General features: G+C 37.5%; 1 protein-coding gene across 1 annotated transcript in view; it reads left to right on the top strand.

Annotated features, from left to right (window-relative positions):
• Positions 1–2,541: 2,541 nt before the first annotated feature.
• Positions 2,542–26,615, top strand: part of LOC134666000 (uncharacterized) — a 43,154-nt gene continuing 19,080 nt past the window's right edge. Inside the window, exons 1-2 of the mRNA XM_063523071.1 lie at positions 2,542–2,844; positions 19,396–19,642. Of these exons, the coding sequence (XP_063379141.1) occupies positions 19,600–19,642 (43 nt within the window). The 5' untranslated portion in view covers positions 2,542–2,844; positions 19,396–19,599. The remainder of the gene's footprint in view (positions 2,845–19,395; positions 19,643–26,615) is intronic.

The raw sequence follows: 26,615 nt of genomic DNA, 5'->3' as shown, positions 1-26,615 counted from the left end.
GATTCTTTTGGCGGATTAGCAAAGTAATATTTTGGTTAAAAGAAATGAGGTAATATTAAGGATTAGCATACGATATGGATAGTAAAAATTATGCACACACCGACAGTACCGACACTCTCAGTGTGTTTTGGGATTATGGTTTTTAACCTTTTTAATATAGTTTATCCCTGTGACCTATTATGGAAGCTGATTTTACTCCCGTTGAAAATAGTTACGCTTAAATACCCGATGGAATAGCCAATTTACTCCAATGAGCGTAATAACTAACCAAGTAATCACACATTTTGTGTGATGAGCACGGGCATTTATTCATGACCGTGAGTGTTTAAGTATTTATAAATATTTATATGTTATATCTCTACGTACCCATAACACAAGCCTTATAGAGCTTACTTGGGGCTTAGCCAATTTGTATAATAATATCCCATGATATTAATTGATTTAAATATGTATTTATCTATATATATTAAGTGTGTTTTTTTCATGCTTACAATACAAATTCTGACTTACATATAAATAAATACTAAAAGTGTATAAAGCCCTTAAGGCAGAGTTAAAAGGGGAAAGCGGGGACGTAAAGCGCTGAACACTTCGGATCAACCTACTTAGTTAGTAGCGTGGGGGATGTTTCACTACATATATTTACTACAACAATGTGTAGCGCGGTGTTTGCGGGGCTGCCCGCTCGAGATTTTCTAGGAAACTAGTGATGGTATTAGGTTTGTATACGAATAACATAGTGCTTAGTGATGAATTCCTTTGCCATCGTATTTTCTCGGAAACGTTCGTAACTATACTACACACATTTTCACACAAAGGACCCCGCAGCAAACATAGGGAAAAAGTGGTTTCAGTTAAATCTCACGAAATTTTAGTATGATGTTAATTTGGCTCTCCTGATTATTTTTTTGTATGGGCACAACTCTCTCAGAAGTATACTTTCAGAAATAATCAATGTAATTGTTTTGTACAAAATATGTGTTTGTTAGCCATTTTTACGTAATTCCTCCTCTTGACAGTCGGTGGCTTCACCTTATAACGTCAATAACTGTCAGTGCGTGTCACAACAATACATCGATTTTAGAAAACATGTCGCGTAAATAGAAAATTATATACTTGATTATTTCTGAAAGTATACTTCTGAGAGAGTTGTGCCCATACAAAAAAATGATCAGGAGAGCCATATTAACATCATACTAAAATTTCGTGAGATTTAACTGAAACCACTTTTTCCCTATGTTTGCTGCGGGGTCCTTTATCGCATGTAAATTCTGTTCTTAATGTGCACACATATTTAGGGTTAGAGTCCAGTTCAGAACGCTGTACGCCTCTAATAGGTATGCATGTAAACGCAATGACTGTAACCTGTTTTGTGAAAAAATGAATAAAAATAAATTTTTGCTACCACTGTATCACACTTGTAGGGTACTTATTGCAGGTGACTGTACGTTTGTATGAAAAGGCGATTTCGCGCGGAAGTGGTGTATCCTCTTAAGACCAAGTAAGCGAATAACGGCGCGATTCGGGTAATTAATAAGAGATTCACTAGATATGAAATAGTAAATATATGTGACGTTACACGGCAAAAGGTACCTTATGGCCGCAATAATATTGGAGCGGCGTTAATAATAGCGTAAGCGCCAACTCGAAACTCAAACTGACGAAGCGCCAACCGCCATAACGTACCTTTTGTCGTGTAACGTCACATAACGTTACTATTTCATATCTAGTGAATCTCTAATTAATTTCCCGAATCGCGCCGTAAGTTTGCAGCAGGTCCGCCCCCCGCACCCCGCACCCCGCGGGCGAGCTCGCCACGCGCACGCATCGCGCCCTATATTATCTCTTTTTCATCTCCTCGGCATTTCGTTACCCTTAATGAAATCCAGTCAAAGGAATGAAAGAATTTAATTTAAGACGAATCAGAAAATATTCAGCTGCTGCTCGCTAGTTATAAATCATTTGAATGCTAATAAATTCGACTAGCCCCGTGCCCCAGGTGGGAACGGAATTTCTTTCGGCTCCATCTTTGTTTTCAAGGAAAATTGAATAATTTTCTTCTCTTTATTATAAAATTCTTTCATAAAGCCACCGGTGGCTTCGGGGATTTTCTTTAATATCATAAATGGGATATTATTTTTCATGTGGTTCCGTTTCACTCAGAGAAATGTGTAGCATTCTTTATATAATTTCTCCATTTTTATCCGTCTGGTACTAAACATGTATGTACCTACTTTATTGACAGCCGCGTCGGTAAACCTTTGCTCTGTAAAACGCACCGGAAATAAATTTCGATTTAACGTGAAGGCTTAAACTCTTTTTAATGTATGGCGATCAAAGGGGAACAAACACAGCATTTTTAATCGTATCTGTATCCCAAATAAAAAATAAATAGCCCGTTAGGTTTGAAACATAGTACGAGGTAGGTCGCCTAGTAAAAATGTCTGTGGCCATGAGTAAGCCGATTCATAATAAAAAAAAAAAAAAAAATATGTTTTTCACTTTTTTAAGTGAATACTTATATGTGTGCGTGCGGTCGGTAATATTTTATGAAGTACGCATTTCAAATGCATGAGCAATTAAGAGTGAGTATTGGGTGCAGTTGGAAGGAATAAAGAATGTCCGCGCCGAGCTTGCACCGCGAGCGAGCGAGCGATGCGCTTAGTTGCTCGTAGACGCCCGACCGCGCCGGTCCGCTACGCCGTAGGCGTGTCTACGCCGCCGTAGCCGCTACGATCACAAGTTTCACCGTGGTTTTGTTAACTGACTGAATTAAAGTGTTAACTAAATATTTTTGTGTTTAGACTCTGATTTTGATTAAATTGGATGCATGTAAATTGAATGGTAAGTTTGTAGAAATACTTCGTATTTATTTATAAATATTTCGTAAATATTTCTTTAAAGCATACATGATTATTCTTCTGAGACCCAGAAGCAATTGTTTTGTTTTTAATAAAAATTGGAACCCTAAAACAACACAATAAATGTTCAAAATAGATCTTGAAATATGTACAAAAAATTGTACGCAGGGACTTAGGAGGTTATAACTATTTTTAGATATATAAGAATTAAATAATTTGTTAATTAGTTAATGAAAATATTAAAAGTTTAAACTTTAATTTCTATACTATTACAAAACTTTCTTTTTTTAGGTTATTTACTTGTTTTACATTCTAGACGTCAATACTCCAATATTTTTTATGTTTATAGTAAGATTTTTTTTTACTTTGAAAAAATATATTATATTAGCTATACAAAAAAGGTAAACGAAACATACTAACATTTGATATGATGCTTTTGAAGACAGCATAATATGGGTATTCGCACAAACTACCGAATGTCAGTTCCAGATTCGGCTATTTAGGGCGCCTTCACCGCGCATCTCTATTTTAACAATATCCAATTGGAATAAATAAATTGGAAGAAAGACAGTATGTAACTGAACGAAAAGCAATTACTCAAACCCGTTAATATTTAGGTCATACTAAGCAACTTTTACTATGGGACCAACCCCGAAATCGCGAATATAAAATTGACTCTCCCATAGGAAATTTCAACAGAAGACCAGCAAAATGTATGAAACATCCAATTTTATTTCCGCGTTTTCGGAGTTGGTCCCATAGTAAAAGTTGCTCACTATGGCCTAAACATTAACGGGTTTGAGCTTAGAGAATATAACCAAACGGAGTGGTCATTAACAGGCATTCCCCTCTGTCGAAAATAGGCGGCCAATGGTCAACCACATGTCAACCAAATGTATGGACTGACGTTTATCTGACATGACGTACCTATACATTTGATGTGCCCCTCCCCCGCAAAAAACGGCAGACTATTTTGTACCGAAAATTATAGACATGGCGTCTCCGTTGGTTACATTCTCGAAGGGTTTGAGTAACTGTTTTTCGTTCAGGTACATATCATACTATATATTACGACCGTACAAAATCATTACTCCGTAAAGTAGTTTAAGTACTTCCCAAATTACCTACTTCATAACAGGAAAATTGTCGTATTATTACTCGTATAAACTACAAATTCTTACGCAGTAATACGAATATTAATGGCAAAAACAGGTTAAAGAGAAAGATTTGTATTATTTATTTATTTAAAATATTTAAATGTGGTAAAATCTAATCCAAATATGCACACTTAATAAATAAATGTACCAAATACTTCGCTTCGGTACATATGTTTCACTTTTCACATGTATGTATTTTAAGAACTTTAAAGGCCTTATAATGATAAATTTATAACTTTTTCACGGAAACTGAATAATAAGTCAACTTAGTAGGTATGTAGGTATTTTGTTTCGGTCTGTGTGTCATCCACCCACTAACCAGAGGGTCTACCGCGAACCACGTTCGACGTGTTGCCTCTCTGTCGCACTTGTAAATTCGTACGTAAGTGTGACAGGGAGCTACGAGTAACACGTCGAAAGTGGTTCGCGGTAGGCGATTTGCAATCCGGAGGTCGCAGAGTTTAGAACCCAGCTCGTACCAATGAGTTTTTCGGCTCATTTAGGGTCACTTGCACCATCCCATTACCCCGGGTTAACCGGTTAAAGCTGGAGTTTAAGCGGTTAGCTGGAGCCGCAATTATGATTTGACAGCAAATTATCATAACCATCACCATATAAACTAAGTCACACCATTTACCACTAAAACAAATATTAAAACGCAAGCGAAACCAGCAAGTGTCACAATTACATTTAGATTGACATTTGAATAGCAATAATAGATACTTTACATACAAAGCGGCACTCGAGTCCCGCCGCCATTGTCACGTTCCCTCGAGTCTCCGCGCGGCAATACGACGCAATGATAGCTGACGAGAAAATGTTACTAGTCCTTGGAGGGAACGGCATATGACAGTATTAGCTGAGGATATCAAGGTTTATCTCAAGGTATCTGTGTTTACCTGAAGCATTGAGAATAGAGTGTATATGTCGGCGGCCGATCGTAAGATCAGGCATATCGTGAAATTCCTACGCATATCGTGAAACGTGAAAATCTTTGACTCGTTCTCTGTGTCGACGGAGCCCCGCTACGCGGGGCTCCTATTTCTGGGCAGTTTGCCTTTTGGGTATATGAAGCAAACTAACGAACCTATCTTACCTATATATTGGTTTAATGTGACACATTACGATTTGCCTGATCTTACGATCGGCCGCCGACATATAGATACGCTAAAAGATTGCACCATAACTTTGGCCTATAGTCGCCAAAGGTATGGTGTAATCTTTTCGAGCGATGCAGGCGCCATAACCTTTAGGTTATTCTCGAGTAGATGGCGTTAATATTAATATTTAACAAGTTAACACATATCGGTGAAAGAATACTTAATGATCAAAGTCAAATGGCGTTCTAACAGTTTTAATCGTCTATCGAAAGATAGCAATAAATGTACTGTAGCTACACAATTTACCATGACAGTAACTCTCTATTTCAAGTTCTCTTTGCCTGAAGCTAGTGTGGGTAGTTGCTAATTGGCAAAAGAATGTAACAGTCCATACGACGAGAATACATTTATGTTTTCTTACTAGCAACCCGCCGTGGCTTCGCACGGGATAAAAACCTTAACAAATTAATGATAAACCTAAAATTATTCCTCAATAAGAAAATTGATGGGTGAAAACCGCACAAAAATGCGCTCAGTAGTTTTCGAGTGTAGCGCGAACATACACACAAACAGACAGACGCGGCGGGGGACTTTGTTTTATAAGTTGTGGTGATTTTAATCTCAACTACTGAAAAAACGTATCACCCCTGCAACAACCAAATTCTTAACTTTCCGATGTCTACAGGAGAGACGCGAACGAGTCAACCAAACAATAAAATGTGTATCACTCATATACATGTACATTGTACATCGTATTTAGACCACGACCGGACAAGGGTGTGACAACTACGAAGTACAACAGTTGTTTGTCAAAATTGGCCGTATAGCATCTGCTACTCTTTAATTATATTACATAAATATGTCTATAGAAACATGTCTCTTCCTCTTCCTGTAAAGTTTTTCTAATAGATCGGAATTTATAAACTGAAATAAATGTCATATACTAACAGGCCTATTCGGATTTCGAGATAATCACAACATCTAGAGACGATTTAGAGATCAACTAGATCTACATTAGATATCGACTAGATGTGACTTGGATATCTAAGTCATAACTTGTCGAAATCGTTCAAGAGGACCTCCAGAATCGCGGAAACGTCAAATTTGACATATCTATCTTACAAATTTTAATATCTTTCAATTATCCATATCGTATCTTGTTGAAGTCTAGTAGAAATCTAATTCATTTTCCGAATTGAGCCGTAAGAAAAAGTGACCATGGCCTCCAGTGCCCCAGGCTGGAATCGAACCAGCGTCCTCTGCTATCGCGGCAGGTGCCAGGTCGGAATTTATTACTTAATTCGTTTTAAGCAAGGTCACTGTCAATGGCCAGTGTTAATACTTTCATTGAAAAATTGTATTTTGTTTTATCTAGACCTTTTTAGGGTTCCGTACCCAAAGGGTAAAACGGGACCCTATTACTAAGACTTCGCTGTCCGTCCGTCCGTCCGTCCGTCTGTCACCAGGCTGTATCTCACGAACCGTGATAGCTAGACAGTTGAAATTTTCACAGATGATGTATTTCTGTTGCCGCTATAACAACAAATACTAAAAACAGAATAAAATAAAGATTTAAATGGGGCTCCCATACAACAAACGTGATTTTTGACCAAAGTTAAGCAACGTCGGGAGGGGTCAGTACTTGGATGGGTGACCGTTTTCTTTTTGCTTTTTTTTTGGTTTTTTTTTTGCATTATGGTACGGAACCCTTCGTGCGCGAGTCCGACTCGCACTTGCCCGGTTTTTTATACTTTAACGAAATGTAATAAGAATCAATGAAACTGTATGCAAAGGTAAAAGCAAAGGATCTTGCTAGAGTTTATTCATAAATCGATGACGTCAGGTACCTACATATTGGAATGGTAAGCTCTACCGCCAATATTAATTTCCCGTCTATCCAAGCTTTGTAATATCATAGCATTCAATACTTTTCCCGCATGTTATCAATATGGAGATATAAATCTCTTTGAAAGGTTCTCAGCATTTCATATTATCATACAAGATTCCATATTTTTACTCTTTCTGTTTTTGCAACGTTGACACTATTTATAGATATTTTGTACTTAAGTACTAATTAAATATTCACACTTGTATCTTTTATTAGGTATACACACACACTAATATTTACTTGTAACTTTAATGAAAATATGCGCATACGTACAAACAACACTAACAATGTAACAAAATCGATTGTATCGATCTAAAATTTCGCAGGTTAAAAGTACGAATGAGATGCACAGGAGAATGATAACGAATGACATCAATTCGACATTAATTTCAAAGTTCGAATCGGGGCCCGATTCGGATTTTGAAGTAGACATCTATTAGATATCTTTTAGACATCACCAAGATCCGATAACGATATGTTTAAAGGCTCCTCTTCACGTTGGGCCAACGCCAACGCCAACGAGGGACGCAGCCATGCGGTAGAATGAGATAGCAATATCACTTGCTCCCTCTAACGCATAAATGCGTCCCTCGTTGGCGTTGGCGTTGGCCCAACGTGAAGAGGAGCCTTAAGATCTAACCTGTCAAATTTGACATTTGCGCGATTCTGGAGATACTCTTGAACGATTTCCACAGGATATGACTTAGAGATCCAATTCACATCTAATAGATATCTTATTCTATGTAACGTAAAAGTGACATTGATTGCCCGAATTGCGCTGCAAAAGAGAACTAGTTGATATCTAAACTTTAACGTATCTAGAATGGATCTAGTATGTGTGGTCTCTTGTGAATATCTTGAAGATCGAATATGGCAGTCGGTCTCAAGCCAACCAATACCGGTAACGGAACGGGATAAAAGTTATACTTAAAGATAAAGTAACCATCCTTTCACGGTTCATTTCCTTTTGTTGACAGGAGTCGAATTTACCCCGGAGACGTGTCGAACATGTCACAAAGTTTCGCGGGCCACGTCAAGATGCTCGAGTTACGCAAACTTGTAATAAAATAAATTTATCCATCGAATTGCTGACATCGGACATATGGTGCACCGTGCAATTTGAAAAGTTTTCTATTCAATTTCAATGTACGTACAGTACATATTTTTTTACTATTAAGATAATCGACTTTAAGATAATCGAGTATGTATGTAATAAAGTGACATGGAAAAATAAGTAATATTTCGTAGATAAACGGTATGCTTTGATTATATCAAGATGTTTTTATAACGTGAAAGACGTTCTCTAATTAACCATTTCAATATTAATAATTATTTTATTATTATTTTTTGGATCCTCTTGTTCCTCGGTTTATCTTTTATCTACATTGTATGAGATCAGAGAGTTTACAATACTTAAGCAATAAAAAACATTCGATGAAAGTACATAAGCACAAACACTTCACATATATTTAGTTAAAGTTTGAGCGGTTCCCGCCATAAGATTGGTTTTACTCTACCTATCGAAATTAGAAGCTGCTGCAAGACCCTATAGTTAAGTAGTGAGTAAGCATGACTCGGCAGGATCTCGGCATTTTTTTAAAGTCATCCGAAAAAATGAATTTGGCTGTGCGCTTATTTAATATCAATCATTCGCAACAAAACACTTTTGTATTTAATGAAACTTTGCTACGCTCCTAAACAAAAAAATTAAGCTAAATCGTTAGCAAAGAGAATATATAGTATAGAGGGGTCCTGTCATAGTAAATTTTGTAGTCACAGTAAATTTACTGCCATCTATCGAAACACGACCAAAATTCAAAATGAAAACGTATAAAATTATCACTATAATGTATATACTTGACCCATGTTCATTCACTGATATCTATGTGTTAAAATTGTTAAATATGAAACGGTGTCGTCACGCCATCTAGCCGAGCATAGGCCAAAGGTGTGTGCGGCATCTACGCGAGAATGACTATTTCTTGATTTCCGAGGCACGTTTTTTCCTTTGACTTTATTCATCTTATATGAAGCTACATGTCTTTGATCGTTAGGTATATGTTTACTTGAGTCCGTTATATGTTTAAATTAGAAAATCTAGCTACTTTGTTCACATATAACAAGTCCAATAAGGATAGGTACTTGTATAAATAGAACATTTTAAATTTTATTGTCACATTGCTTAACCGTTTCCTCCTTTTTTCCAGCGTATAAGCGGTAAGCAAATAAACCTCTTACGCCTACACCCCGTCGCAGACGCTTTAAATATTCTTATCTTCTAGAAATATTGTTGAGATCCTTTAACAGTCGCATGTTTTCCTATCTTTTAAATCTTGAGATATTGTCTGCAATTTTGCAGAAAGTTCGTTGAAGTGTAAACGAGTGGGTGATAAAATAAAGTGTCAAGTGTCGGTGACGTATCGACGGGGGAGAGGGGTCAGCGCTGGCCGCCATTGCTCTGCCTGACACGTGACAACATGTGGCCCTTGCTCGGCGAGAGATTTAATAAGAGTAATCAATGAAAGTCGATATTCGTGGCTATTAAAGTTTGAATTAAAATAAATGCAGGTTGGTGTTAGAAAACAACACCTACGTATTTACTTACCTCAGATTGTGGTGTAAATTTTAAGAGAAAATTGTGCCCCGGAGTTTGACAACCGAACGCGGCTCGATTATGTATATTTGTCTAATGATAACTAAATTGTCAAACATCATCTTTTGACAACTAGAGACCACACTTTGCCACATAATGAACGTAGCCGTACACCCGTACAGCGATATCTACTTTACCTGTCAAATTTAAGGCACATTTTTTGACGTGATAAAGTCTTATAAATCGATGAACACCCGGTGTTCATCGATTTATAAGACGTGACACTTTTCGTGCATGCTACCGGACCGGACCGGTAGCATGCACGAAAAGTGTCACGTTGTGGACAAATTTCCATGGTAACGCTATAGACGGATCTCTATGGTACGAGTAACGTTACATAATGTAATGGTAATGTTTTCTTATGACGTTATCACACAAAAATATCGTCCGTAAACCGACTTTACAGACAACCATTATTTTTCTTAAACTTTACTCTTAGAACCGAACAAGAATTAGGTTAGGTTAGAACTGCGAGCCTTACAGAAACGAAATGCTACTTGAAAAGTGGGTTTGATTAGGTTCGAACTGCGATCCGCACAGAACCGAACTGCTATCTGAGGAGTGGGTTAGGTTAGGCTAGAACTACGACCCTCATGGCTCCTCTTCACGATGGGCCAACGCCGGCCACTCCAAGGGACGCATTTATGCGTTAGAGGGAGCAAGTGATATTGCAATCTCATTCTACCGCATGGCTGCGTCCCTTGGAGTGGCCGGCGTTGGCCCATCCTGTAGAGGAGCCATTATACAGAAGCGAAATGCTAGTAGAAAAGTGGGTGGTTTTACCTCCTTTTCTACATAGTGTACCATCTACAATAATCTTTCATCGGCCCCCATGGAAGTCGGTTTTTTTTTCTTAAAAATTATTCCAGCGTATATGCGGTAAGCAAATAAACCTCTTACGCCTACACCCCGTCGCAGACGCTTTAAATATTCTTATCTTCTAGAAATATTGTTGAGATCCTTTAACAGTCGCATGTTTTCCTATCTTTTAAATCTTGAGATATTGTCTGCAATTTTGGAGAAAGTTCGTTGAAGTGTAAACGAGTGGGTGATAAAATAAAGTGTCAAGTGTCGGTGACGTATCGACGGGGGAGAGGGGTCAGCACTGGCCGCCATTGCTCTGCCTGACACGTGACAACATGTGGCCCTTGCTCGGCGAGAGATTTAATAAGACTAATCAATGAAAGTCGATATTCGTGGCTATTAAAGTTTGAATTAAAATAAATGCAGGTTGGTGTTAGAAAACAACACCTACGTATTTACTTACCTCAGATTGTGGTGTAAATTTTAAGAGAAAATTGTGCCCCGGAGTTTGACAACCGAACGCGGCTCAATTATGTATATTTGTCTAATGATAACTAAATTGTCAAACATCATCTTTTGACAACTAGAGACCACACTTTGCCACATAATGAACGTAGCCGTACACCCGTACAGCGATATCTACTTTACCTGTCAAATTTAAGGCACATTTTTTGACGTGATAAAGTCTTATAAATCGATGAACACCCGGTGTTCATCGATTTATAAGACGTGACACTTTTCGTGCATGCTACCGGACCGGACCGGTAGCATGCACGAAAAGTGTCACGTTGTGGACAAATTTCCATGGTAACGCTATAGACGGATCTCTATGGTACGAGTAACGTTACATAATGTAATGGTAATGTTTTCTTATGACGTTATCACACAAAAATATCGTCCGTAAACCGACTTTACAGACAACCATTATTTTTCTTAAACTTTACTCTTAGAACCGAACAAGAATTAGGTTAGGTTAGAACTGCGAGCCTTACAGAAACGAAATGCTACTTGAAAAGTGGGTTTGATTAGGTTCGAACTGCGATCCGCACAGAACCGAACTGCTATCTGAGGAGTGGGTTAGGTTAGGCTAGAACTACGACCCTCATGGCTCCTCTTCACGATGGGCCAACGCCGGCCACTCCAAGGGACGCATTTATGCGTTAGAGGGAGCAAGTGATATTGCAATCTCATTCTACCGCATGGCTGCGTCCCTTGGAGTGGCCGGCGTTGGCCCATCCTGTAGAGGAGCCATTATACAGAAGCGAAATGCTAGTAGAAAAGTGGGTGGTTTTACCTCCTTTTCTACATAGTGTACCATCTACAATAATCTTTCATCGGCCCCCATGGAAGTCGGTTTTTTTTTCTTAAAAATTATTCCAGCGTATATGCGGTAAGCAAATAAACCTCTTACGCCTACACCCCGTCGCAGACGCTTTAAATATTCTTATCTTCTAGAAATATTGTTGAGATCCTTTAATAGTCGCATGTTTTCCTATCTTTTAAATCTTGAGATATTGTCTGCAATTTTGCAGAAAGTTCGTTGAAGTGTAAACGAGTGGGTGATAAAATAAAGTGTCAAGTGTCGGTGACGTATCGACGGGGGAGAGGGGTCAGCGCTGGCCGCCATTGCTCTGTCTGACACGTGACAACATGTGGCCCTTGCTTGGCGAGCGATTTAATAAGACTAATCAATGAAAGTCGATATTCGTGGCTATTAAAGTTTGAATTAAAATAAATGCAGGTTGGTGTTAGAAAACAACACCTACGTATTTACTTACCTCAGATTGTGGTGTAAATTTTAAGAGAAAATTGTGCCCCGGAGTTTGACAACCGAACGCGGCTCGATTATGTATATTTGTCTAATGATAACTAAATTGTCAAACATCATCTTTTGACAACTAGAGACCACACTTTGCCACATAATGAACGTAGCCGTACACCCGTACAGCGATATCTACTTTACCTGTCAAATTTAAGGCACATTTTTTGACGTGATAAAGTCTTATAAATCGATGAACACCCGGTGTTCATCGATTTATAAGACGTGACACTTTTCGTGCATGCTACCGGACCGGACCGGTAGCATGCACGAAAAGTGTCACGTTGTGGACAAATTTCCATGGTAACGCTATAGACGGATCTCTATGGTACGAGTAACGTTACATAATGTAATGGTAATGTTTTCTTATGACGTTATCACACAAAAATATCGTCCGTAAACCGACTTTACAGACAACCATTATTTTTCTTAAACTTTACTCTTAGAACCGAACAAGAATTAGGTTAGGTTAGAACTGCGAGCCTTACAGAAACGAAATGCTACTTGAAAAGTGGGTTTGATTAGGTTCGAACTGCGATCCGCACAGAACCGAACTGCTATCTGAGGAGTGGGTTAGGTTAGGCTAGAACTACGACCCTCATGGCTCCTCTTCACGATGGGCCAACGCCGGCCACTCCAAGGGACGCATTTATGCGTTAGAGGGAGCAAGTGATATTGCAATCTCATTCTACCGCATGGCTGCGTCCCTTGGAGTGGCCGGCGTTGGCCCATCCTGTAGAGGAGCCATTATACAGAAGCGAAATGCTAGTAGAAAAGTGGGTGGTTTTACCTCCTTTTCTACATAGTGTACCATCTACAATAATCTTTCATCGGCCCCCATGGAAGTCGGTTTTTTTTTCTTAAAAATTATTCCAGCGTATATGCGGTAAGCAAATAAACCTCTTACGCCTACACCCCGTCGCAGACGCTTTAAATATTCTTATCTTCTAGAAATATTGTTGAGATCCTTTAACAGTCGCATGTTTTCCTATCTTTTAAATCTTGAGATATTGTCTGCAATTTTGCAGAAAGTTCGTTGAAGTGTAAACGAGTGGGTGATAAAATAAAGTGTCAAGTGTCGGTGACGTATCGACGGGGGAGAGGGGTCAGCGCTGGCCGCCATTGCTCTGCCTGACACGTGACAACATGTGGCCCTTGCTCGGCGAGAGATTTAATAAGAGTAATCAATGAAAGTCGATATTCGTGGCTATTAAGATTTGACTTAAAATAAATGCAGGTTGGTGTTAGAAAACAACACCTACGTATTTACTTACCTCAGATTGTGGTGTAAAGTTTAAGAGAAAATTGTGCCCCGGAGTTTGACAACCGAACGCGGCTCAATTATGTATATTTGTCTAATGATAACTAAATTGTCAAACATCATCTTTTGACAACTAGAGACCACACTTTGCCACATAATGAACGTAGCCGTACACCCGTACAGCGATATCTACTTTGGCTGTCAAATTTAAGGCACATTTTTTGACGTGATAAAGTCGACCGGACCGGTAGCATGCACGAAAAGTGTCACGTTGTGGACAAATCTCCATGGTAACGTTATAGAAGGATCTCTATGGTACGAGTAACGTTACATAATGTAATGGTAATGTTTTCTTATGACGTTATCAGTGTTATCACGCAAAAATACCGTCAGTAAACCGACTTTACAGACAACTATTATTTTTCTTAAACTTTACTCTTTTATTTCATAACTCTATGGTATTTATATGATTAGGTACAATCACCTGCAATAATATGTTACTCTTCGAAGGCCGCAAAAATATGTGACACGCTCTTATGGCTCTACAAATAAGATCGTGTCAGATATCTTTGCGGCCTTCGTTGTGTAACATATTATTGCAGGTGACTGTACACGAGAGGAGGGTTTAAGGTGTGACACACTAAACCCTAAAAACGCCATCGGAATCGTAGTTTTAGGACTTTTAGATTACTGCGATGTTTCTACAATATTCATAGGTTACATAATAAGTATTTCATTCCTACATAACATGTCTATGGTAGGTACAACTGTGTTGAATCGCGATCGATTCAAGTAAATCCCGCTGCAGTATGTGCAGTAACGGGCAGGTAACAAGTAACTTGTGAACTGTTTGCGGCTCGCCTTCCAACTGAAATTGACGCAAATATTGAATTACTTGTATTTGAGAATCAGGCCAAGTTAAATTGGAACACTGTTAGAATTGCTTAGAGGTAGCGAATTCAAAAATGTTAGCTATACCAGTAACTTGACTTGCAGGCCAATTCGAACGTAGGTACACTGATATCAAAATGACATCTAAATGACGTCATTCATTTATCGTGCATTTCGCACGTACTTGTCTGTAGATGTCTAGGCGCGAGCGATACGCACGATAGCTAAATTTATTCATTCAGATGTCAGTGTACGTTCCAAATGACCTGTTAACTATAGTTAAAGGAAAAACTTATCAAAGAATGTTTTTAAAGAAAAAGTAAAGACCACTATGATATTTATCAAGAAGTAAGTAGACCTAGATCAGTAGCTATTAATATAAGTATATTTTAATGACAGTGTATATAAACTAATTTTATACCTTAACAGGTACATATATATATTCGCAAGTTATATTATTCAGCAGACGATTGTTAAATTTGCTTATGAAAGTAAAATACCAGGGTTAATTTCAAAAAGAGAATAAGTAAATATTGATATGTGTTAGGTTTTATTTATGCTGCTGCCTTTAAACTCTTCTTAAGTATAAAGTATCCACCTGTAATGTACAGGTTCTTACTGTATTATATAACTAACAATAGCTCGCGTCACACGTAGTTACGTAACAAATAAAGTTACGTGGCAAGACAATGTAGAAACATCTTTGCCTGCAACGGCGCGAGTACGTGAGCGATCTGCAAAGTGGCAACTGGTAAAGTTTAGAATACTATAGCGACCATACGTTGTGCGATCGAGGCTTGAGCACCTGTTCGAGATCTGTTAACTCCTTCACACAACTTTCAAATGCAGCAAGCTGGGCCCCGGGTGCGGTGGCCCAAGTAAGAAGCAGATAACTTAATGTTGGTTAGGAAATTATGTTTTTTTTTTTAAACAATGCACATGAAATCAATGATAAATAAGTCCAATAAACATGGAAATAGCCAATTGCCAACAAAGTGGCAACTGGTAAAGTTTAGAATACTATATCGACCATACGTTGTGCGATCGAGGCTTGAGCACCTGTTCGAGATCTGTTAACTCCTTCACACAACTTTCAAATGCAGCAAGCTGGGCCCCGGGTGCGGTGGCCCAAGTAAGAAGCAGATAACTTAATGTTGGTTAGGAAAATTTCTTTTTTTTAATGAACAATGCACATGTAATATACAAATAAATAAATAATGATAATAATATTTTTTTATTGTTTTTATGTGCTTTTGTATTTTACTTTTATATTCATGTTATAAGCAACCTAACTTAAGACGAAAAATAAATAAAGAGAATAATGATATAATTATAATGATACAATAATAATATACATGATAAAATAAGTCCAGTAAACATGTAAATAACCAGATTCTACTATTAATTTATTTATATTTAATGTACAGTCACGCTCCTTGTTGCGCCATTTAGGGTTTTAGCAAAACTGGACATTCTATATCGTAACTAAGGGACAACCAATTTAGCTAGGACCCTAAATGGCGTAAAAATCGCGGAGCGAGATGGTACAACGAGCTGCAAAATTCCATTCATAGTAGGTATGCAATTTTGCAGCTACCTATACGTGTACATACATTTTCATTTGTATCATAATCCACAATTGTACTACCTACTTTTTAGGTTCATATACCAGCATTCCAGATCTGTTGAAAAATAAAGTATTAAAAAAGCAGTTGGGTATTTAAAGGCATGTTAATTGTCAGTACGAGTACTCTGATCATTTTGAAACAGGTCGTTTTCCCCAATGATTTCTTTTTAGGGTTCCGTACGTTTGATTCTTGTGCTAGGTACATACCTACCTAGGAATAGAGGTAATGAAACTCAAGATTCTTGTAACATAAAATTATAATCGCTTTTCACTTACAGCCGTAATCACCAGAGTTACTGGTGGCTGGGCAATTACTTAGACAGCTTGCCAAACAAGAACGCTTCGCTACGTTACATGCGTGTAAACTTACCGACTTGTAGGTTATACTGATATGTTCGAGCAATGATAAAACAAGTTATCATTACTGAGATATTTACAGTGTAATTAGTATTCCGTACAAAACTTTGTTCACGGAACACTTATTTTTTAGTTAGTATAAGAAAAAACGGAAAAATGGTTAATCGCTTTTCACTTGCCACCGCACGCGATAGAGCGAAGCATGCTGGTAGAGCGGCAATTAGTTAGACAGCTTGCCAAACAACGACGCCCCACTCGGGTGTTTGCCGTACCGCGCCACAACGCAGGATCTAGGTGGCTCAGGTGCTTACTTACAACTTTGCCGTAATGGAAACTTACTAGCACGCGGGGTAGCGTTAATACGGTAAACTATAATGAGGGTAAAGTGTGTTGCCAATTTCTAACACAACGTGATATACGGGTAAATGTGGCTAGCATGGGCTGAGTTAAGCTGTTACGAGTATTGTCTTGTGTATCTAAGATGAATATTTTTTGAAGTGAAAACTTCTTTAGCGGCGCTGAGCACTTTTTGAGGTGGGGAAAAAATGATAAACTCGATTCAGCGTAACGCGTAACGTAACGCTGACGTCATGTGTCACGGACAATGTTATTCACCAAAAAAGCTTTAGTCATAACGTATCATAATCAGATCAATTATTAAAAACTGGACTTTAATATTATGTAATAAAGCTCAATGTTCTAATCTTGTACGGGCTGAAATACGAGGATCTCACAGTTACATTCTTTATATCACTCAAATATAGATGAAATTGCTAATAAAAGTGAACTCTAGTACTGGTGAATAAAACTCAAAATATCATGACCAAATATATTTAGATGCGAGGTCTGCAAGGTAACTTTACAATTTCTATTCGAATTTTAAACAATTAACACTACAAATTTAAGCTCACTGGCCAGCAATTTCGGCACTAAAGTTTTTCAATAGAAAGGAGGATGAGTCAATTATGCATAGTGCTGCAGACATTTTGGACTAGTCATTGAGTTTTCACTTCTGTCGTGTCGGCACTCCCGGAGTGCAACCCGTTGTTTTTTTTTAAGCGATATGACATTAATCTATGGGTATTTGTTGCCTTATGATCCATGGGTATTTAGACCTGTCTGGGGTAGTGTAGTGACCCTGCCTATGAAGCTGATGGTCCCGGGTTCAAATAAGTTACTGAATGAAGAGTGTGAAGACGCTTTGATTATAACTATTTATTTTGCATTCAAATATATTTTTTGCTTACATTATAATGAAATAATTTTCAATACAAGTATTTTTTTCTCCCACGTTAAATCAAAATACAAACAATTAAAGTTCAAAAACGATCGTGAATTAAAAACATTGTTCTCTCTTGGGTTGCTTTATTGCGCTTTGTACAAAGGCGATACAACCGTTTACATTATAAAAGAACATAGACGTAATTCGCAGTATTACAAGCTAAAGCAAAACAAACAATGTAAATCTAAATTCAAATCGCATTTCTTTAAATCACTGAAAAAAGGGAAGTTCAGACATAATTTCGGGAGGGGGAATAGATTAGCGTGGGGACAACGCGGAGCATTTATTGAAAGTCGGGGCTAGCGCGGGCCATTAGTCCTCTCTCTGCCTGAAAAAGTGCCGCTTCCCTGAAACATAGCACCGGGGTACGCCATTCAATTGGCGAACGGCGAATGTATTTTATTCGGAGCCAATCGATCTCGAGACAACAAAACGCAACGTGAATGGAGTGTCTCGCGAGGCGATAAATCCTACACGTCCACAATACGTTTAATGAAAAGATCTTTTTACTTTTATTGCCATTGAAAACAGTTCGCTTTTCTTTGGCGCCGTTAACCGTGCTAGCAATTTGTTTTTTATGGTTTATAGGTTAACTTGGAACGGTTTTTGAATGTGTTGTTTTAAAGGGAGGGAGGGAGGGAGGAACGTGGGATATACCGCCTGTAACACGAGCAAATAATTAAAACATAGATTGTATTCTTCAAGCTATGACACTTTTGTTGAACAACTTTTAAAAATTATGAAGTATTTAGAGTCCCTATTTTTCATACAAAATAAATATTATCTTCAATGGACGCCATCGCCACGCCATATCTTTGTGATTGACGTTGCTTGTCACGCCTGAAACATAACAAAATTCGCAATAAATTGCGTCTTAGAATAAACTTTAAAGTGTATTAAAAATCAAACCACAAGTTATTTTTAAAAGTTGCTGAACAAATGTTGGTCAGTCTGAGGAGTACAGCCTACAGTTAAATTTTTTGCTCGTATTACAGGCCACAGACTGTATTTATTTACGAATAAAAACACCTCTAAATAAATTAACGAGCGCTGAGAATAATTTATAGTGAAATAAGGAAGATCGTTAAGTAAAATATTTTTAATTGAATGTAAATATTAATCATTGAGGTACGTTTTAGAGTAAGTACCTTCTTATTTTTTAAACCTTATATTTTTCTTCTTTCTTATAAATCACATTTATTAGTTGATAAAATGTTTTTCAAAAACAGGATTTCTGTAGAACATCAAATAACACTAATTAGATGCTAATTGTTCTAATTAATAGAGGATATCTCGTATCAGCTATTCTAAATATATACATAAGCGTAACTATATCGTACATTTTGAGAACTTTGCCTAGTACCATGAACTCTTACAGAAGGCTAAAATTCTTGCGAAAGTTTAAAATTCAGAAAATCTGTTGCATTGACTACAATTAACTACGTACGTAATGCAATAAAACTAAGGTCTAGTTGTCGTAGTGACACTATCTATACTACGACTACTGACTCTTCATTCATGAAGACACGTGCTTTGGTTCGTACTTACTGTCATGCTACTAAAGATTTGTCAATATAGTTCAATAGCATGACAATACGAACCAAAGCAAGTGTCTTCATGAATGAATCGATCTGTAGTCACATAAAAAAAGGAGTTTCATACATCTGTTAAATTCCAATTTTCTTATTGTTCCAGAACTCATGGTCACCTGAGAACACGGAGGTGGTTCGAGCGCGCACTCAATAGCTTGTAATATTTCACGATGCCCGAGAAGTTTCCAATATTGGGAAAGTGGTATTAAAAATGAAGAGGAATCGGAAGGGGCGAAGCCGCCACGAGACGGTGATGACGTGACGTGTGAGCGCGGCTTAACGCACATACTACACACGCATCGCTATCATGGCTTCCATTTTCGCTGCGGTCGTTTTATGGCTTGGTGGAAGTAAGTGCAAGTTTACTTATTATTATTTGCCGTCTAGATATGTTCCAGTAGTACTCAGTAATGTTCACGCATGATTATGCTGAATACTTACAATTGGTGCTGAAGAAAATTCGGCACCACCCTAGTTCCATTTAAATTCTAAGCAAGAAAAGGTACCTACTTATAACTTAACTAGCGACCCACGGGTTAGCAAATTATACACTTAAATCTTCCTTAAGAATCACTCTATTGATAAGTGAAAACCGCATGTAAATCCGTACAGTAGTTTTTGAGTTTATTGCGAACAAACACACAAACACACGAACAGACGGACGCGGTGGAGGACTTTGTTTTGTAAGGTGTAGTGAAGTGATGGTATGACAATGCAACCCCAAATTTATTAATTCTTTAATATTCACAAGAGACGACACGTACTAGATCCATTCTAGACACGTTATAGTTTAGATATCAACTAGTTCTCTTTTGCAGCGCAATTCGGGCAACCAATGTCACTTTTATGTTAGATAGAGTAAGATATATATTAGATGTGAATTGGATCTCTAAGTCATATCCCGTGGAAATCGTTCAAATGTCAGATTTGACAGGTTAGATCTTAAACATATCGTTATCGTATCTTGGTGATGTCTAAAAGATATCTAATAGATGTCTATCTCAAAATCCGAATCGGGCCCTAAGTTTCTTTTACAAAAATAAAATATTTGTTGTATCGATAGAACAATTACTCGGAAAGCGTAATAAAATATGTGGTTGGCGTGTTGGGCATAGGATTGAAATTCAATGTATGTTGCAGAATTAAAAACAAATGATTGAGTTTGTTTTGGTTTTGGGAAATGGTTAAGCAAACGAATCAAATCCCTAACAAACTGATTTTTAATTAGGTACTTGTATCTGTTTAGTTAGTTATTAAAAATTTACATTCTGAATTAAGTATTATTCTGTATGCCGAAATGGTCAGTTTTGTTCCGTAATCTTTATTAACGGTTGCAAACGTACTTATAGCTTAAATATCGCTCCTTTCTAGACCAATTGTTTTTAAATTGCCTTATTTAATTTCTCACTCCTAATACTCAAGCAAAGACCTTTATCCCTAAAATTAAATAAAGTTTACGAAAACTTTTATATTTGTACGTCGTTTCCTTACGTTAAAAATTCCTACAATATTTGTCGAAGAAAACATATTCAGCTATTAAAATTACTTTATTTACATTTTATTTAGATTGACTAATGCAGTACGTTTTCTCAAAGATTGGACCTTTCTTACTTTAAGGCGGAATGAATGTACAGGGTGATGAATTATTAAAATCACTCCGGATACAATCGAGTTTTCGAATCCAATCCCTTAAGTAAAGCTGATTATCGGAATTCCCAGAAGAGGCCGCAGTTCTCGCAAAATTCTGTAAAGTGCCAATCTCTCTCGGCCGGAGTAGAGAATTATTGGTGCGGAACACGCAGGGCGATTCATTTATTATACATGGTGCGGACGCGTAGCGCTGACACCAAGTCAGCAAGGTACATACCGGGTGTGGCCTGTAACACAAGCAAATAATTAAAACATAGATTGTACTCCTCAAACGGTGACACATTTGTTCTACAACTTTTAAAAACGATGAATTATTTAGACTCCCTATTTTTCATCATCATCATCATCATCATTTCAGCCTATATACGTCCCACTGCTGAGCACAGGCCTCCTCTCATGCGTGAGAGGGCTTGGGCTATAGTCCCCACGCTAGCCCTATTTAGCTAGGCTAGCCCCACGCTATTTTTCATACAAAATAAATATTATTTTCAATGGACACCATCGCCACGCCATATCATTGTGATTGACGTTGCTTGTCACGCCTTAAACAAAACAAAATTCGCAATACATTGCGTCTTAGAATAAACTTTAAAGTGTATTAAAAATCAAACCACAAGTAATTTTTAAAAGTTGCTGAACAAATGTTAGTCAGTATGAGGAGTACAGCCTACTGTTTACTTTTTTGCTCATATTACAGGCCACACCCGGTACCTATATTGCTATTGTTGGTACACCTCTAGTATAATGTGTAATATAGATATTATGCAATTCTATTCACTGCTGTGAATCACTGGGTACAGAAATAATAGTATGAAAAAAGTAGCTACACTTTATTTCAACCAAAACCTGGTTCATACTCGTACATTACCAGTGATCGTACATTTTCCAGCATTTTTGGTGCAGCAGAGTGGTGTTAACGGAATTGGTATAGATAATTTCAACTAAAATGGTAAATTAAGGTTAATATTAACGTAAAACGCTAATTAATCATTCGGGTTGAAATTATTTATACTAATTCCGTTAACACCACTCCGCTGCACCAAAAATGCTGGAAAATGGACGATCACTGTACAATACCGAACTGGATATTAGTGTGTTAGATACTATAGGTATTGAAGGCTACGTCGAGAGCTCGAAAGGCAATATTCTACGAGACCTACTGCAAGCTGCATCTGAGCTGTAGGAATAGGATTTCGGTCGATTCAGAATGAATGATTGTGCTTGGCGCGGTTCATCGGACTAGGTAAATCGATGCACAATTTATATCGATGTCAATAGCTGATAAAACTTGAAGTCTCTATGCTGAGCTTGTTATAATAATAATTTATTAGTTTAGGCATAAAAGTAGAGAGACATTCTGAAAGTAGTCCATTTATATTGGAGAAATATTTTTTTAAATAGGTAATATTATAGGTAATATAGGTAATATAATTTTAAAGAAAATTTATACCAAAAAACATAAGACACTTCAGCATTTCTGAAAAGTCGTATTCTGAACAAACGGTACGTTTTCACAATAAAATTACATTAAGTACGAATAGGTACAATTTATCGGGCATGACTTTACAAATAGTCACAATCGAAAACGCCACTCTGTAGAAAAAACTTTCCGTGAATTATTTCTATCACGACATTTATGGGTGTCTAAGAGAAAAATGTGTTTGGAAATTAAGTATATTACGGAAGAGGTTTTGTTGATGAAACAGGAACTACGGGCGATAAACCTATTTTAGGAGAAATTTATTACAAAAAGGGTTGGAACAGAAATGAATGGAATGTGAAGTCAAAGTTCAGAACTAAAGTATTAACTAAGTAGGTCATAAAAAGTGTCTGCCATCGCCAGTGGACATATAAAGCTGAGTTAGTTAATGTAACTGCACTTTGCAGCAGTAAAACCGAATACAGCGCTTTAATTAAATAAGTTGCTTTTACTTTGAGTAGTGCAATATTTTTTTAATAGACGCAGTTGTATTCTTTAAATATATTTTAAACTTTTGAGTTGTCATTTCGCAGCATTCGCTAACTTGTCTACTCAATTCGAAGCTCCATATGGAAAATACATTTTTCACACCACCTATTCGGAAATGAGCTTTTTCTTCCCTACTAGGAGGGATCAAAGTGGCACTTTTCCTCCCTGCTAGGAGGGATCAAAGTAACACTTTTCTGTTCAAGCACACTATTTTTACATTTTTTTGTACATTTTTAGGGTTCCGTACCTCAAAAGGAAAAAACGGAACCCTTATAGGATCACTAGTGCGTCTGTCTGTCCGTCTGTCCGTCTGTCACAGCCAATTTGCTCCGAAACTACCGGACCAATTAAGTTGAAATTTGGTACACATATGTAAGTCTGTGACCCAAAGACGGATATGTAACGTCAACAAATGAATTTTAAACATAGGGGCTACTTTTGGGGGGTAAACGATAAAATTAAAAAACAAAGTTTTGAAAACTATATCGTGTTACATATCAAACGAAAGAGCTCATTTTGGGAATCTCAAATATATTTTTGTTATAAATTTAGGATAAAAATTTTAGAAGTTATTCAAGAAAATAGACAAAAAATGACCATTCCCCCCCCTCTATCTCCGAAACTACTGGGTCTAAAATTCTGAAAAAAATACACAAAATAGTCCTTTACCTAAAGATGACAGGAAAACCTATTAGAAATCTAGAGTCAAGCGTGAGTCGGATTTAAGAACATAAATGCGGTTAACGTTTTTTAGGGACACAGCCGCAATGGTTTAAGTGAAACGTGATGTAGACAGCTATTGCGAAGGCCATAGGCCGATATCCGCATAAGGCCGAAGGCCCGAAGCGTCCCAAAGTGGCGTTCCTTTAGCTTCAAGCGTGAGTCGGACTGAAGACAAAAAATGCGACTAGGCTGTAACTGGCACATAGCCGCAATGGTACTTGTAGTACAGTCAACAGCAGAAGTTGTTCAAAATTACCTTGACATGCTCTTATTGTCTTAACTATAAAGTCGCGTCCAGATCATTTTAAACCACTCACCCGCTTAGCAACTTCTGTTGCTGACTGTACTGATTGATTAGGTTACTATTGTTACGTGTTTTAAAAAGCACTAGGTATACAGGGTGGCTAAAAAATAAACTAAGTGTATTCCCGTTGCCAACGTGCAACCCTGAAATCGCGAGGAAAAATTTGGCTGTTTCATACATTTAGGCTGGTCCGTTTTCTATGGGAGGATACTTCTTTTTTCGCGATTTCGGGGTTGGTCCCATACTAAAAGTCGCTCAGTATAATCCCAAAACCTCCCTGGCTACGAAAATACACTTTTATTTTTGGCCATCCTGTACGTATTATCTCTCTTCGGCCTTCGCTTTTAAAACACTTTCGGAAGTTGTAGGAAGCGCGACCCGTCGGACGCTCGAGTTTTCACTGTTTTCAGCTCTACGCATTTGGACACTTGTACTATTGTTCGGCATTTAATCTTCAGAGATGTAAAGATATAAGCCACCACGCCAGAAAACTTCATGTTACATCTGGTTTTTGATTGACCCATTCGGGTTTTTCAAGACGTTTCACGTACAAAAAAATGTTGAAAATTATGTGATGTACGGAACCCTTGAAAGGCGAGTCCGACTCGCACTTGACCAGTTTTTTTTTTAGCTTAAGTAATCTGTTTAAGCATCAGATTGTGTCAACACTAAGATTTCTTTATTTTCCTCATAGTCGATGTGAAAAGCAGTAAGTATGTGTCACATGGTATCAAAATTATTTAATCTTGGGCGTTAACACTTGAATCCCTAATTACGCTCAGGATTCTACTTTATTGTAGAATCCATCGCTTCATTCAGGATTCAATGCACGCCCTTGACAGAAATATATCATTTTGATCCCTTGTAACCAAAACTACTATTGTACCATCTGAAGAAAGGAAATAAAAAGACACATAAGTACCTACCTATACTGTCTCCATCATTGTACCTAAGCCTTCATTATTATTCCTACTATTACTATATAACGGCGCGATTCGGGAAATAAATTAGAGATGCACTAGATATGAAATAGAAAAGATATGTGACGTTCCGCGGCAAAAGGTACCATTGCCCCGGCTGAATATTGGATCGGCGTTAAGAATAGCGTAAGCGCACTGAGAGAAAAATCATCACCAGGAATTAAAAAACAGTTCTGTACTGGGGGAAAAATGAAGTTTTAGTAATAATTATGGACGTTTCACTATTTCTGTAAAGTTTATTTATATCTACAAACAGCTCAGTAATCCCAAATATAATTTCAACAAACAGATAATATAAATTGCAAGAACTAATAGAAATTGCAAAAGTCAATTTGTTCCTATTAGTTAATTAACTCTCCTTGTGGGGATTAAGTTTATTTTTGTAATTCTAAGGGCCACTTGCACCATTCACAACCCCGGGGTTAACCGGTTAAACCTGGAGTTACCATAGTTACCAGTACAATTTGACACTGGGTTAACGGTTTAACCCGTAAACCCCGGGTTAGTGGGATGGTGCAAGTGGCGCTAAGTGTATTTTTGTTGTACTTTTCTCTCAGTGCGCCAGCCGCCATAAGGTACCTTTTGTCGTGGAACGTCACACAATCTTTCCTATTTCATATCTAGTGAATTTCTAATTCATTTCCCGAATCGCGCCGTTAGTAACTTAATAGTAGGAATAATAATGAAGGCTTACAATTATGGAGACAGTATAGGTAGGTACTTATGTGTCATATCTATTGAATTTGTAATTCATTTCCTGAATCGCGCCGCTACTTAGGTATATTTACACATTTCATTGTTGATATTGCGATACGTAAGAGGGTATTCGTATGAAGGTAATTCAATTATTGAGACCCCAATTTGCAAATATAGGACGAGAAGTTCCTAATTCAACTTTAACCTTATATAACATTCCTGATAAATTTCTGATGAAGAATGTTATTAAGGAGGATTGACTATAACTAGCATTTCATTAATATCAGGGCAACAACTTCAATTTAATCAACATATAATTAGGTTAGTTAATTGTCATTAAAACAGTCATTCCACGTGCATACATACCTAAGAACCTTTCAACATTATCGCACAATATATTACTTTCCCGCAAATTATACCGATATATCGATATATGGTACATATAGATTCCGTTTGCGGAGAGAGCATATTCATAAACATAATATGTCGAACTCAAATGGCGCATATATTTTTATTTGCACATAATACAGCGATCAAATAAATGCTCGTCATACGAGAAACTGGCTACCGAAATGAAATATGTGATATGATGTGGTCGGAACAGTAAATTGAATTTGGTTACAGTGTAATGAGTTCATGCCTACAGGATTGTGTATTGAGTCGATCTTGAATTCGATCACGTATCTCTGGATTTATGTATTCCGACCACCTTTGGTACCCACAGATGAAGGCCAGGATTTGATTACTTACGTGAAATTCTGGTCGGGACGGATAACGGATCAACAGCAAGGTTCCACCTTATTTACAATAATGTTTTCTATCCGAGAGGTAAAAACAAGGTTCGCTGAATTTATATGTGCGAAACGGTACGTGCTTTCAGTCCGTTCGCCTTTTACGTAGGTAGGAGGTAATAGGAAATGCTATTATTAGATTTTAGTGGACGGCAGTCCACTATTAACTGTATGCGTGTCTACAGGGGCATGAAAATAAATTGATATGAA

This window comes from Cydia fagiglandana, chromosome 7, assembly GCF_963556715.1.
Source record: "Cydia fagiglandana chromosome 7, ilCydFagi1.1, whole genome shotgun sequence".
Classification (NCBI taxonomy): domain Eukaryota; kingdom Metazoa; phylum Arthropoda; class Insecta; order Lepidoptera; family Tortricidae; genus Cydia; species Cydia fagiglandana.
The sequence above is the reverse complement of the archived record's forward strand: the minus strand, read 5'-3'. Positions and strand labels throughout refer to the sequence as shown.